At 28.0% G+C, this 15,651-nt stretch overlaps 1 protein-coding gene across 1 annotated transcript in view; it reads left to right on the forward strand.

Moving 5' to 3' along the window:
* Positions 1 to 15,651, forward strand: part of LOC145327698 (uncharacterized) — a 45,432-nt gene that overhangs the window by 20,555 nt on the left and 9,226 nt on the right. The window contains exons 7-12 of the mRNA XM_080171257.1: positions 3,553 to 3,630; positions 4,053 to 4,146; positions 6,904 to 7,017; positions 7,695 to 7,749; positions 13,347 to 13,466; positions 15,218 to 15,280. Coding sequence (XP_080027383.1) covers positions 3,553 to 3,630; positions 4,053 to 4,146; positions 6,904 to 7,017; positions 7,695 to 7,749; positions 13,347 to 13,466; positions 15,218 to 15,280 — 524 coding nt within the window. The remainder of the gene's footprint in view (positions 1 to 3,552; positions 3,631 to 4,052; positions 4,147 to 6,903; positions 7,018 to 7,694; positions 7,750 to 13,346; positions 13,467 to 15,217; positions 15,281 to 15,651) is intronic.

Consider the following 15,651-nt stretch of genomic DNA (forward strand, 5'->3'; position numbering starts at 1 on the left):
ATTTAAAAATTGAAATAAGATTTTTGTGGAATTTATTTAATTCTTGAATGTGCGGAAATTGTTGAAATTTTATTGAATATTTCATATTTAAAAATGAATGAGAGTTGTTTTGCAAGTTTTAAACCTTTTTTTTCAGGCTTTTGGATAAATAAATTATATGTCATTCTGCTTCAAGCACAATGGTATATAATAAAAATATATGTGCCATAGATTTCCAAATAATAATTTTCTGGAGGTAGGGAATTTAAGTGGATTTAAAGTGGGGGGAGGGGGGGGGGGGTATTCAAGATTTAATGATTTAATCAATTTAAAAAACAAAAATGATAGAACTTGAAAAAAGAGGCTATAAAGGAATGTTAAAGGGATACAAATTTTAATTATAAAGTTGCCAAGCTTATAAAAGTATGACATTGTACATTAGATGAAATAAGAGGCTGACCCGATAGTGCTTTTTTATATAAACTATACACATAATTACAATGCAATAATATTTAGAAATTAAGTTTTTATTGGACCTACGATTTTTGACCAAATAATCTGTTTTATAGACAACTGTGCATGCCTAGTATGACAATATTAAAGTCATAGCAATGATAAAGTCCTGAGGCGGCTTCTTAAAAACAGGATTTTGAGAACCGCACTACTTTTTATATATTTTAGTAAACAAAATCTTCTAATCTTTTAAGCATCTTCACATTTGTATGGTAATTACTCTTCTATAACTTTTAACACATTTTTAAATATAAAAAAAAAATGGCCAAAAATTGTTTTGATAGTCAGGCTTCTTTAAGTTGATTCTCCGATGCTGTTTTTAAGAATCCACCTCTTTTTGATATAATATTATATAATGCAAAATAATAATTGAAATGTTTGCTAAAAGCTTTTTAATTCAGTTCAAATCAAAATTTTTATGGTTGACTGCGAGTGAATTGGATCACTTAAAAAAATTAATTCAATTTTTATCAGCGAAGCTAATCAATACTGATTTGTCAGTAGGTTGAGAGAACGGGAAGTTTTTAAAACATGAAGAAGGTTCCAAAAGGGTTGTCTTGACTAAATATAAGAGTAAAACAATGGAGGGGGGAGGGGTTAAATAACTAGATTTTCCCACTCCATGAACCCTTTGCCGACTTTCAATTGGGCCTTTGAATATCAGCCAATAGCATCGAAAATAAAATACAGTCAAGCCGCTACAAAAGAGCAGAAAGCAATATGCTATCAGACGAATAATGTCCCCGAGACCGGGGCCATATAGTTCACGCTTGGTTTTTTATTAAATGAATAAGTTAGGGTACAATGTTTGGCACTTTCGATATAAGTAAATGATAATAAAAAACCCATAGAATGCGATAATAACTTCAGAAAAATCGAAGAAAATAGTTTTAATACTTAATTAACGTTTTTAAGTTTTTCTTCAAAAAGTTTAGATAAGATGCCTTTAAAAGTCGTCTATGATTTTGTCAGGGATTAAAATGTAACTTTAAAATAAGAATTACAACATATTTTTTCAATTAGTACAAAGTAAAATTTTGAACATTTTATTGATCAGTATATTTTTTAAAATGTGAAGTAGAAACCTGAATATTTTATCATGAAAATTGTGTTATGATTTGATTGTCTGCTAGATTACAAGAAAAAAGATATTGACAGTACTTGTTGGTTCTTTAAAAATAATTAGGTAGATTACTTTCAGAACCCCTCTTTTTGCAACGTTATTTCAATAGAACAGAGCCGTAGTCTTAGTCTACTCAATATCTAGACAGCCAACCATTGTTTTAGAATTGTTCAATTTTTTTAACTTCTGATAAAAATAGAATTAATGGTATTTTTGTAAATATTATACCTCCAAGAAATGGCTATACTTCCCAATCATATGTTGTGTGATATTTAAGAGGAATTATTTTGATATAATGTCATTAAAATATTCGTTAAAAAAAGTGCTATTCTAGCTTATACTTTACATTTTAATATGTATGATAATTCAAATAAAAGATAATGAAGATTTATATTATATTTAATTGTTATAATTATAAAGAAAAACCTGGAAACAGTAAAAAACTGACTTTATTTTATTTACGTAGGGAAAATTTTGTCAAATATTTGAATAAAAAAACAATATGAAACAAAATAAATTATTTTTAATATAGTCACAAAAAGGCTTAATGAGTTTAGGAAATATTTCATTCACTAATCATGTCATTTAAACTCTATTACACTGAATACAGTGTAAAAAGATGTTCTCGTTTTAATTTTAAGTAATTTGAAATGCATTTTAATACCTTTTAATGATTTATTTTTTGAAACATCTTTTTATAAAATGTTATTGATTTTTGAAGTTATATGTTAAAATGTTTTTAAATTTTGTTAACATTTTGTTTTAAATGTAGAAAATTGGTAATTCTAAACATTCAAAAAATGATTTTATTAAATTTTCATCACTTAAATTGCATGTTTGATGAAATTTTCAACTGATAATTCAAGAAAAATCGTTTAAGTTTTATTATATTTTACTTTGAAATGTTAAAAAAATATAATTATTGTCAAAAATGTGGAAGTTATACTTTCCTCAAAAAAAGACCTAAAACATGCAAATTAACACATGTAATGAGATTTTTTTTCTTTCAGGTTTAATTTTAAGTAATTATTGATATTTTTTGTAAAAAGGATTTTATATAAAAAGTTTTAAAACTCGAGTTATGTAGTGGTTCTAAAAAAGGTTGCGAATTTATGCAATTTTCTTGCAAAAAAAATTTTCTAGGATTTTAAAAATAGCAAAGGGTGTTATTAGACGTACTTACAGATACAATTGCAAAGTCATTTTGGCCAAACACTAAAATAAAGTTTTGACATCTGAGGGTCCAACCGTGAGTTGTCTGGGTTATACATCAATATGAATTAAATCTATTGACTAAATTGACTTATTGACTAATTTATAGAAAGCTAACCTACACTGGACAAAAATGTTCCAGTTTTTAAAAAATTATTATGTAAAATTAACCAATTGATGATTTAATCTAAACGGAAACTAATCATCTGTCTACTTATTCAGAATGGAAGGGATAGATCAACTGAAGATAATTTGGTCCACAAACATTTAATCTCCCAGAATTTATAGAGGCAACGAATTGTTTTTGTAGGGAGTGATGGGGGGGGATTCTATATTCCATTAACATATCCCAATATCTCTGTAGCTTTATATGAATTATTAAAAAATTCATAGTTAGTATAACTATCAAATTGTTGTCATTTAACAACACTGTTTTGTACTTAAGTATGATATAACACCTTTATTAAAAATTATATAATGTTACATTTTTAATAAAAATGTTTATTAATGATCTTTATTAAATTCATACACGAAATACCTTACTACTTTATGTGATAGAGTAAATTCAAAAGATCAAAGGTTTTGTGATTTAAACTTTTTTTTCAGTTATTTTATAATATTTTTTTGTGTCTTTTTTTATCTCTCTCTTAATTAAAGAGCTTATTATGCTATCTCCATTCAGCTAGAAATTTAATATAAGAAATGAAAAATTATTTTCTTTTTAGTGAATCCCGGCGTAGTCAGCCAGCTTCCTACAGAGCCACCACTGAAGATTTAGTATACCTGGAAAACCAATGTGCGAGGTAAGCTAAATTGTTCATTATTAATAATTTTCCTCAAAGTGCCCATTGAACACTGAACCCCTCCCTCATTCGTTTATTTTTAAAATGTATTGAAGAAGGGGGAAGTTTTTCTAACCCCTTAAGGTGGGGATGCTAACAAGAATACCCTAACCCTGCACTTAACCTATCTTTCCCTTATATTTTAAAATATGGGGGAGGTTGTTTCTGTACTCAACAATGCACTTTCATAAAAGTTGCCTTAATTTCTTCAAAATAAAAGCAAAAATATTAAGATTTATAATAGAGAAAAGGCAAATTATAGAGGCAGATATGCAGACAGACTTGAACCCTTTAATAAGAAAAGTGTACTAAAAATTTTGAATTTAATGAAAACTTATTTATGAACGAGTAAATCTTATTTTTTAATCATCTAATTAATTTAGGGATAAAAATCCCCGGAAATGTGATTACGAGGAATACGCAAATCAAGATATTGGATTTGCAGATATTCAAGTCTCCGCTAAATCTGCTAAACAGGTAATCGCCATTTTAATAATAACACTGTCAAACAGGGGAAAGGGGTATGGGCATTGTTTTTACACCCTCGAGAAAAATTTTTAAAAATTTAATTATCACTAGTAGGGATATTCCCTGGATAGCAGAGACTAATGGATCCAGTGGTTTGAGAGACCATCCAGATGGACGGACAGACAGATATTGTTCTACTTTGTTTTATTATAAATATTTCTATTTTAAGCCTAAAAAATGAAATCAATCTTCTATAACTCAATATTTAGGCTTATTACAATATTATCATAATCTTTTAATGGGCCTATTTGTTAGTTTTCAAATACTCTAGATTTTACATTAAGTACAAAATTAAAAATCGGCAGAATATTTCAATGTCTAGTTTAAATTTTAGTGCTCTAGCCAAAAATCATTTTAAAAAAACTATAAAAATTTACATTTACAAACTTTATGAAGCAAAACAATAAACTCTAAAGACGACTGAAATAAGAAAAAGAACAAATAATAAGAATATTTCCTTAATAAATAAACAAACAAAAAGCTAAAATTTGGTTCAAAATTTCCAGCTATTTATTTTTCATTCAAGTGGAACAGCTAGAACTCGGCGCTGATGAATTTTCGTTGTTTCTAACTTATCTCTGGAACGGGGGGGGGGGGGTGAAAGGTTGGGGGTTGGATATACTCTTAAAAAAACTTTAATGTTTACTTACTCTAATTGTAAAGGCCTAAAATTATTAATATGTTACAAAAAAAGTATTAAATGTAAACATTATCCTAGATTCTTATATCTCAAAGTTGATACAGATATTTTTTCGTTTAATAAAATTGCTGAAAATCATGTGAAATTCTATTAGGTGCGTGCACAGATATTGATCATTAGGGGATGGGAACCTTTACACTTCCCTTTCACACGTCCCTGCTTTTAAATTATGACTCCAACAATTTTTTAAAAAAATTTAGAACATTTTTTTTTAGAGTTGATGAAAGGCTTATCTATCATAATCTTATTGAAAATATTTCATGAAAGATATCATTATTTTCACTAAATTTAAACAAAAACAATAAAGTAAAAACTTTGCCAAGGAATAAGAAGAAAAAAATGTTTTCGTGGGCATGAAAGGATTTAAGTAATTTTTAAAAATATACATTAATTTAATAAAGAAGATCCTAATAATGAATCTGAGTTTGCTGTCTTTAATCTAAAAAAATATTCTTAATTTTTTGACAAATATATTTATGATGGAGTGTTCAATCTACTCTTGATTTCAGGCAAGGGCGAGTTAGTAGGGGGTAAATATCCTACCGTACAAAAAGTTCCAAGAGTTGCATGATCACATCCCTTTTATCATTTCTACTCATTTTCTCACTTGAATGTCCCTTTACATGTATTATACTTCACATTTAACCTCCTTCTAAATTTTTCAATATTTTCGTTGGTTGTAGTCTAGTGGCCCCTCATGGACTTTTAAAATTTTATTATATTAATATCTTCAGCCATTGTACAATCTACCATTCAATAACCAAAATAATATTAATAGCCCATTTCACTTCTTTATCTATTTCCATAATAAAGAAGGTGACTGAACTAATAAGACTTATTTTTTGGTTTTAATAAATGAAATATCAGACCAAGGTTTTCTAATGAGGTAGATCATAGTTTCTCTTTAAAAATCGAATGCTTTTATTAAATCAACATAGAACAGGTGTCATTATTAAGAAAGGGTTACATAGAATGAAATGTCTTTTGTCTGGAGTCTGAACCGATATAGCACTCTTTTTAAAGTAATATTTTTCATAGGTCTCCGGAAGTTCAAATAAATCTTTTTGAGGGGAAGAGTACCTAAATCCTCTAAAAATAAATTCTATAAAAATACCTCCCCTAACAAAATATTTATTTTCATTTTAAAAAGAATAAAACTATAGGCGGTGAGTCCAACATACATTCCATTTTAAAAGCCACTTAGAACTTAGGGTCGAACAGATAATTCTAAAATGAATAGTGACGCTTAGAATTCGACCAAATATGGAACAATATTTCGATAACATATCAGCCATGTAGAATAAATAATCTTCGGGCCTTTGTTGATATAACAAAAGCCCAATAGTTCACCAGGGCAACCTGAAGAAGCTTTTTATAGTGCCTATTAAAATTAACGCCATACTGGCATAAACCTATGTATTGGCCTATCATTGGTCATTTGTACTGTATGAAGTCATAAGTTATAGGCACTGCACTATAAAGAGCTCCCAACATGTCTACCTGAATAGACAACCCTGTTATCTGCTGTGCAGAAGTATTATGGTTGACTACATCACACAATTATATATTAACCACAATCTCCGACCATTATTCTTTTTTTGGTTTTGAGTCGGCAGTTATTTATGGCATTTTATTGCTTTCTCAAATTTTTAAGATGATTTTTTATTTAATTTTTTTGGCCGTAGGTGGTCCAAGCCACAGAAAATTCCGTAAAAATGTAAACCTGTAGAATTATTATTTCTTTAAAATGATAAAAAAAAACTAACGGAAGGATTGAGTTTATTGGTGCAGTGGTAAATATTTTTAAAATTTTAACTTTTAAGCATAATTGTGGTTAGTTATATAGTAGCTTTGCTATATATGATACCTGTTGCTTCGCTTCGGGAAATAGTTTAAAACAACCCCAGGACATTTATAAAACAACCAACAGAAAAACCTTTTCCGAGATATTGCTCCAACAAAAAATCTTACTATACTAGTTGTTTCACCCCTAACCTATATTTTAGTGTGGAGATCAATGTGACCAAACTTCAGCTTTTGTGTGCCGTAGCTACACTTTCTTCCCAACCTCTGGTATCTGTAGACTTTCTGGTGATGACAATATCTCTGCTGGTCCTGAGGTAACTTCAAATAATATAAAGATTTCGAAGCAGCTTATAGTGCCTATAAAAAATACGTCATACAATACAATTGACCAATGTTAGGCAGTATACATTTTGATTGACCAATGGTAGGTAAGTATGACGTCATTTTTATAGGCACTTTAAGCTGCTAACCAAATCCTTAAATAAAAGAGGCAGTATCTCGATAGCTGCTTAACTGATTGGGTTCTTTAAAGGAATAATCTTATACATTTATGATTTAGGATAGGTTTTCATTTAGTTTTTGGAAGATTTGTTCAACCCTTCCAAGAACATTAAAGTAAAAGAATTGGCATGATCGTAACATGAGCTATTTATTTAGTAACCCTATTCCGATTTTTTATTGGGTCTTTGAAATCAGCTAATAGATTCAGAAATATAAGTCGTCTGCTATTTGCTAGCAGACGAAAAAGGTCTCCTCCAATTGGGTCATTTCGGATGCCTTATAAAAAATTTAGCTTAATTCCTTGTACAACCCTATCCTTATTCCAGAAATTCAACCTTGTTTTAAGAAATAAGTTTATGCGAGGCTCCCCTAGCTAATAGTTAACCTAACCAATTTTAAAATAAGCATGGGATTTTCTTTTCTAAAAATTGGTGTGGTCAACTTGTGGTAAGTGAAATTACTAAAAAAACAAATTACAAATTAATTTTAGGCTGTTACAGACAGGAAAGGAGCAAATTATTATCAACGATCACCCTGTCTTGATTGTAAGTATTGATTTTTTATTATTAAATTTTGACATAAAATTGCACATTCTTTATATGTAAATCTATGCAGAAGAGGAAAACCAATTTTGTCCAACATAGAAAGGTTTAAAAATAAGGAAAATCCCCTATTCTTGGAAATTGCAGGGCTTTTGAAAACCTTATTTCACTTAGCCTTAAAGGATTCAAAGATTTTAGAAATTAAATTTGTGGTTCAGCAATTTTTTTCTTTAAATCTTTTGTGTCTGTTCTATAATTGTTTTTGTTCTGCTGTATATTTATTGCATATTATCATCTTATTTTTTTGCATTTAATTACAGCAAGGCATGCTGTGCATATTTTCACTAAAAATTTAAAAGTTTAATAATATCTAATACAAGGCATATTTTTTATTTAACAAATAGAATTTTATCTTTTTAATTCAATGTCAAATTATAAAAATGACTTAAACACAAAATTTTTGTAATAAATTCAAAATGTTCAAAAAAAATTTCTGTTTTGAATATTTTTGTTGATAGACTTTAAAAAGTTTAAATTGATAAATTATTTTGATTTTATTACAATTATTTGCTACACAAATATCACACAACAAGACACCAAGACAATTTTCTATACACAATACATATATAAACACGACAGTTTCTGTTTCTTGTCATGACAAAAGACTCTTCTATACTCAAACATTGTAAATATTAAAGACTTTTTTTGTACTAATAAATTACTTTAGATTTTAGATTTAATACAACAGGTAATTTTATCAAATTAATTTATTATAGAACCTTTCTTGCACGTGAATTTTGAGAAAATTTATGTTAAAGATTAATTCTTTAATTTACTTTTATTTCAAAATGAGCAAAAGAGATAAATTTATCCAAAGAAGGCGTCTTAACTTTTTTGCTTTTTATTTAGAATAGCAAGCCGGTGCTTTTAGTACGTAGTAGATTTTTAAAAGTTTTTTTAAAAAATAATTAAGTCGGTTTTAAGGTACTAAAACGCAACAAAATAAAAGAAGAAAATTGTCAGTATGAACAAAAATAGTAAGATCTTTAATTTGACACCTTACTTTTTAAGTTCTGTTGAGTAATTATTAAAATAATATATTTTTTTAACCTTGGTTTAATAAAAACTTTAAACTTAAATATTTTCTCACACAGACATAAAAAATATGGGTTCATATATACCTTTAGAATCAGAAAAATATTACGAATCCATTCTAAGCGAAATTGAAAAAAAGTAAAAACTTAAAAATATAAAAATGGCCTAAAATATTATATTTTTACAGGCAACTGTTGTAACTATTAAACTAGCCAATCAAAAATTTCTAAAATTGACAAATCAAGAAGCTTCAACTCAAAACTTAACCAATAGAATTGACAAAAAAAAGGATAATGTTCATACAATATATACAATAGATACTACAATAAAAATAGTGATACTTACATAACATGTAAAGAATAAAAAATTATGAACAAATATGCTTTAATCTGTTAATAAACTTCAAAAAAATGCAGTTAAAAATGCATTATTGTTTCTTGTGTTTAAAAAATATCTGTTACAGTGTATGTACATTTGTTAGGTTTTTTTGTTCAGGTTTTGTTCAAGTCAACCCTTTAAAGCCGAAAATTATGATTCTAAAAATAAACTTATATTTTTTATTATAATTTAATAAAACTTTTTCAATTTTGCTTAGAATGGATTCGTAATATTTTTCGTATTCTAAAGTCATATATAAACACATATTTTTTATGCCTGTGAGAGAAAATATTTAGGTTTAAAGTTTTGATTAAAATGAGGTTAAAAAAATATATTTTTTCAATAACTACTCAACAGAATTTAAAAATTAAGGTGTCAAATTAAAGATCTTACTATTTTTGTTCATACTGGCAATTTTCTTCTTTTATTTTGTTGCGTTTTAGTACCTTAAAACCGACTTAATTATTTTTTTTAAAACTTAAATTACTTCAAAATAAGAGGTCTACAAAAAAAACGATTTCATATCTGAATTCTATGGAAAATTTTACATCTACTACGTACTAAAAGCACCGGCTAGCTATTCTAAATAAAAAGCAAAAAAGTTAAGACGCCTTCTTTAAAAATAAAATCATTTATGTAAGAACTTTTCTAAATTCACGCCTTAGATACAAAATAATTCAATTATATTATAGATAGAGTGGGAAGGGGGGGGGGCTTTCAATTTGATAAGTTTATAATGATGTCGGTCAATTGGCCAAATTTGATGTCATATATGTAATAAATTCTAAATTTGTTTGGATAAAAAATGTGAAATAAAAAACACCCCAAGCCATCTTATATTCTTATATAATTATGTACAAGGTTTATTTATTTCACTTGATTGTTCAATTTCTAAATTTATGTAGACTGATTATAATTTGATTTGTCAATAGAGAAAAACTAGAGTTTCTTATTCCATGACTTTAAGCATAAGGAGGAAAAAGTATTTCTTTTTACTATGGAAAAATTATGTTATTTTACATAATAATCTTATAATGCAACTTAAGATACTTAAAACTGCAGAATCAATTGGTTGTTTTTTAATTTGTCCATTATTTATGTACCCAAACCCTTAGATTAACCTATCTTAAACTAGAAAGTATACCTAACCTTAATACAATGCACTAAATTATAAGTCTAATTTATGTATGAAATTAGGACACTTGACAATATCATAAATTAGAAAAACTAAAATTGGTCAGAAGTTTTGATTGACATGTTGTAATCATTTAATTTTCCGGAGTCATAATTACAATTATTAGGATGACAATCACACATTAAGTAGGTTATTACCATACTTTGACAATGTATGTTGCATTTTAAAGTACGACAACGTACCCCCCCCCCCCCCCACCACCACACCACACTGGATATATGAAATAAATTTCCTGCCATAAAATCTAATAACCAATAAGATATTACTGACAGAATAAAGGACGTAGAGACAAGGCTCAATAGTCGGTCAGGAATCTTTTAGTGTGGAGAGAGAGTCAGAGTGAATTATAGAGTAGCTTCGCTATTAAAATGAGAAATTTTGAATGATTGTCTGAGGTGCTCAGTAGTACAAATATATTATGTGCATTCACTTCTGCAATTTTTTTATATAGCCAACACTATTAGTAAGTTTATTTGTCTGTACCGAAGGATATCATCTTGCAGAACCGATATGATTCTTCTTTAAAGTTAGGCTTCTTATAGTGCCAGGGTAGGTTCTTAACTATTTTCGGGGAGGGTGTATTCACTCTTCCAATAAAAGATGACCCTTTATTTTTTAACTTTCTTTTTAAAACTCAAATTAAAATAAGGGGGGAGGGGTAATTTCTCTCTCTTCCACCTTAGGTTCCCCTAGAGGCTTTTAGGGGCGTAGTCGCTAGTTCATCTTAATAGCACAACCTTACCGTACCCCTTAGCATAACTCTAATTATTTGACCACTTTTTATTTATTTGTGTTTGTGTCTATTTGCTAAATTAGGATATGATGCTATGCGGAATTGAAGGCACACTAATATTGTAATCTTGTGTTGTTAATTAACCATCTGAAGTCATGCAGAAGTAAATTTACCAGAATATAATCTCATTTCAATAAACAAGGATGAGATCATCCAATAAAAAAAATATTTATAAAAAAAATTTTGTAAACACATCCTCATATAAAAGTAAAAGGATATCTGCCTTTTCGTTGCCTAAGATTTTGCTAACCATTGGACTGATATGGTTCTTCTATACAGAAGACCTTTTTATAAATCCAGGGAAGATTTACAAAAATTTTGGGGCGGGGATCCTCAACCCTCACAAGATAAATAACCCTTGAAAACTATTTCCACCCCTCTCTATCCCTTCTAATGAAAGCCCTAAACGTTCTAAATAATGAAACAATATGTAAAAGTTTAAATTTAGATTTTATAACAGATGCAGAAAGTTTGACAATGACTAACATATTAAGTTAAGAATTATAGACGCTTGTTTATATAGTGGCTGCACTGCACTAATTACTTTGAAGGGAGACGATATTTAAATCAAATTGTAAAAGAGGGAAGAGGGGGAGGGGGGGAGTTAATAAGACAACCTAAATGTTCCGGCTGAACGGCTCAACTCAGCCAGGGGAGGTGCACCCACCTAGAAGAAAGGGAGGTACACCACCACCAAAATTGGTTCAACCATTCAAGGCCGAATATTTTATAATAATGTTCCTTCAATCCAACAAAAAATATATATTATTCTATTTTAAAATCTCCCAGAGGTCAGCTACGAAGCTTTTCATAGTAAAAGTGACGTCATCTTGGCCTATAATTGGTCAATAAAAATGTATACTCGCCTGCAATTGGCAATTTAGTCTGTGTATTTGTCATACATTTGTATTGTATGACGTCATTTTTATAAGCTTTATACAATCTAAAGAGCCTCGTCGGCTATTTCAGACTTACTACAACCACATATTTAATTTAGAATATATCACTTAAGGTTTTTATTAAGAGACAATTTATAATATCATTTACAAAGATATTCTACCATAATAAATTATTTTGTTGTATTGTATGATTACTATTTATTATGAAGTGATAAATTTAAAGATCCTTTGTTTAAATTCTAGTTTAATTTAGATTATTAATTTCACTCTTTTTTATTTTAGGCTAATTTCTATTATTCTTTCACATTAATGATAGAAAAGTGATCCTTTTTTATAAAAGTATTTTAAATCGTGGAAAGGTATTTGGTAACTTATTAAAACTCAAAGGCCTTCTATAAATTCATTTTGATATTTTTGATTTTTCATAATTGTACATTACATTTGAAAACTATAAACAGATTTTGATATTTTGGATTTCTAATATAATAAGTTTTGAAAACTATAAGTAAATTTGAACTAAAATGTTCTTTGTAAACTGAAATTATAGAAAATGTTGATGAAATTCCTTAAAATTAATTAAATTGAAATATTAAATATTTACTAGTCTGAAAAATTTCGTTCCTAGAAAAGAAAAACTGATAAATCAGAAAAAATAAAAACCTTTGAGAAAATTTTATTATTGAAAGATTGATTAATTTTTTCATTAAAAATCTATGAATATAACAAATAAATCTTTAGAATTTATAATATAAATTCAATTTTAGATATCTTAAAAATGTGTATTTAATGAACTGAGAAACTTTTTTTAATGCCATAAAATCTTAAATGTTAGCTTTAACAAAAAAAAACAATATTGTTAGCAATTTAAATAAATTCAACCAGCATTATATTTGTTAATGGTTTTACTACTTATTTGCTTCAACAATTAATTGATGATTATTACAAATTTTTACGTTTTTCGGAATTTTAAAATATTTTAGCAAACATTTAATTACAATCTTTTAAAACTAAGAAAGGCATTTAATTATAAAAAAAATTTTCTAACAATAATATACTTTCTTACATATTTTTTTCAAATAAATGTTTCTTATGTACAATTATTTTAGAACATTTGGTTAGGTTAAGTGGTGTTCAAGTGGTATAGGTCTCGAAAGGTTTAGGTAGTAACGAGATTTGAAATTACTAATTAATATTTCTAGTAGTGAAAACTTTTAATATCTTGACACAACCTGAAATATAGATGAAAGCGAGGGAGTCATCCGTCCAACATGGCAGCCTCTGCCCAACAGCTCCAGAGTGAAGCGTCAAGTGCAGGCCATAGTGCGCCCGGAGGGGTCTGGTGATGTCCCTGGAGGGGAAGGTAGAGACCCAGTGTTGATGTGTAACATCAACTTGTGACCTAAACTATAACAGTCTTCAATCTTTGGCTCTGTCCTACTGGGTATATGTTTTTAAAATGGTCATTTTTGAATGATTTGTAAGATATTTCCTTATTAAATCAAAAAAACTTCATGAATTTTTTTATTCTACAACTATGAAGTTTATGACTAGTTTTTTTTACAAATTGTAATTATCCTTTTAATTTTAAGATTTTGATTAAAGGCTAGTATAATACAGCTGTAGAGTTTATTTTAATAAAATCTAAGCATCAAATAAAACTTTCGTTGAAAATACCATTTTAAATATAATGTACCTAAACCTTGTGCTTACTTTTGCATGCGCATGCTTCTCTATATATTGTACAATAACTTGTAGTGATATCAAGATAGGTAAAGGGAAAATGTTTTAAATTAGCCCTGGAAAAACATGCTCTTATGCTTATCTTAGGTTAGGTCAAAGAACCTAGGGAGAGCCCAGCAGATATAGTGCCTATAAAAAGAGAGATTAATTAACAAACTTTTGGCCAAAATTTACTAAATATCGTTATATTAGAGTAATGGATTTTTCTATTATGACGTCATTCGGAATAATCTGGCCAAAAGTTTTGAAATTTATCACCTTGTTTTAAAGGCGCTATAAAGAGCCTCGAACAGATATAGGGAAGAGTATATTTTTTATCCAAAATTAAAGGTTTCCAAAAGTTAGTCTAAGAGTTATACTATTATGTGTATTTTTTATCTAGATTTTTGGGAGACATTTTTATTTACCTATCCTTCACTCTGATATTTTGATTGACTTTTTATGTACTGACAGTACTTTAAGTACAATGCTGACTAAGAAGAACCTTTAGAAAAAAAACTAATACTTGGTTCATAACAATTTTTATCTAAAATTTTGTATATTTTTGTTTTTTAAAGGAGGTGGTCAAGAACATAATACAGGTTTGTATGTATGTATGTAGTTAGAATATCAATTTTAAACAAAAATAATGTTTTTTTTTGCATAATAAATTCATCAAATATTCATTATTTGTAAAATTATAATTGAATGGGATATTTATATAAGAATGCATATTTAGATTGGACTTTTAAGTTTGGTTCTTTCATGCATTAGATGATCAAAAAGAGGAAAGCAGAGGGTAAAGAATTGCTAGTTCTAAAATGAAGAAAAGGGCATATTCAAATTTTTAGCATTTACAAAGAAAATAAAATTGGGACAGAATGGACCGTATAAAAGACAGATACTCTGCAAGTTTGGAAATTTACAACAAATTATTGTATTAATTAATGTAATTAGATTGGATTTTAGCTTCTAGACTAATTATTACTATATATTCATTTTCAACTTCGGTGGGTTCAATAATTATAAATTTGGATTGAGCCCTTTACATGTCAACATATTTATTCATTATCTTAGGCCCAAACTTAAACCCCTAAAAGGAATTTTAACCCTACAGAGCTCCATACCCACTGGACTTTCTCACGTGTAACCCTTCTGCAAAATAAAAATTTAACAATTATTTAATAATATTCTTTAAATATGTCTATAAACAAAGTTTTAGAATTGTAGACATGTGATGGGCTTGATCCAATAATTTATGTCTAGCTTTATTACATTTTTAAAAATGCAATTAAAAATTTTCAACTTTGTTCAATTGAAGATTTATTTTTAAAAACATAAAAATATTTTTATTTCATAAAGAAGATTGATAAATAATTTTGATTTGTTTAGTGGCTCTGGTTTGTGCTGATGATAGGATGACGGTTACTCTCAGCACTGAAGAACCTTTTACAGGTAAATTACAGAGAAGACATGCTGATCCTATGTCAGGCCTTTAAAATTCATAGCAAATTATTACAATCCATAGTTTCAAAATTAAAGAGTATACAATGAGGGAATTCTAAGGTCTTTTAAAACATTAATTATAATATTTGAATTTTATTAGTATAGTTTTTCTTGGTAATTTTTTTTTTATGTGCAATTAAACGCTTTGTTAAATTCTAAGAGACTACAAAGTAACATGTTTAAATCTTGACCAGGGATTTAAAGGGATTAGACAATGGCCAACAAATTGATTTACATAACCAATGATGATACACAGATTACCCATTTGATAAATTACAATCAGTGCTTGAAACATTTGGACATGTAATGTAACAACCAAT

The sequence above is a fragment of the Acartia tonsa genome, chromosome 1 (genome assembly GCF_053477335.1).
Source record: "Acartia tonsa isolate MP-2025a chromosome 1, ASM5347733v1, whole genome shotgun sequence".
Taxonomy (NCBI): Eukaryota; Metazoa; Arthropoda; class Copepoda; order Calanoida; family Acartiidae; genus Acartia; species Acartia tonsa.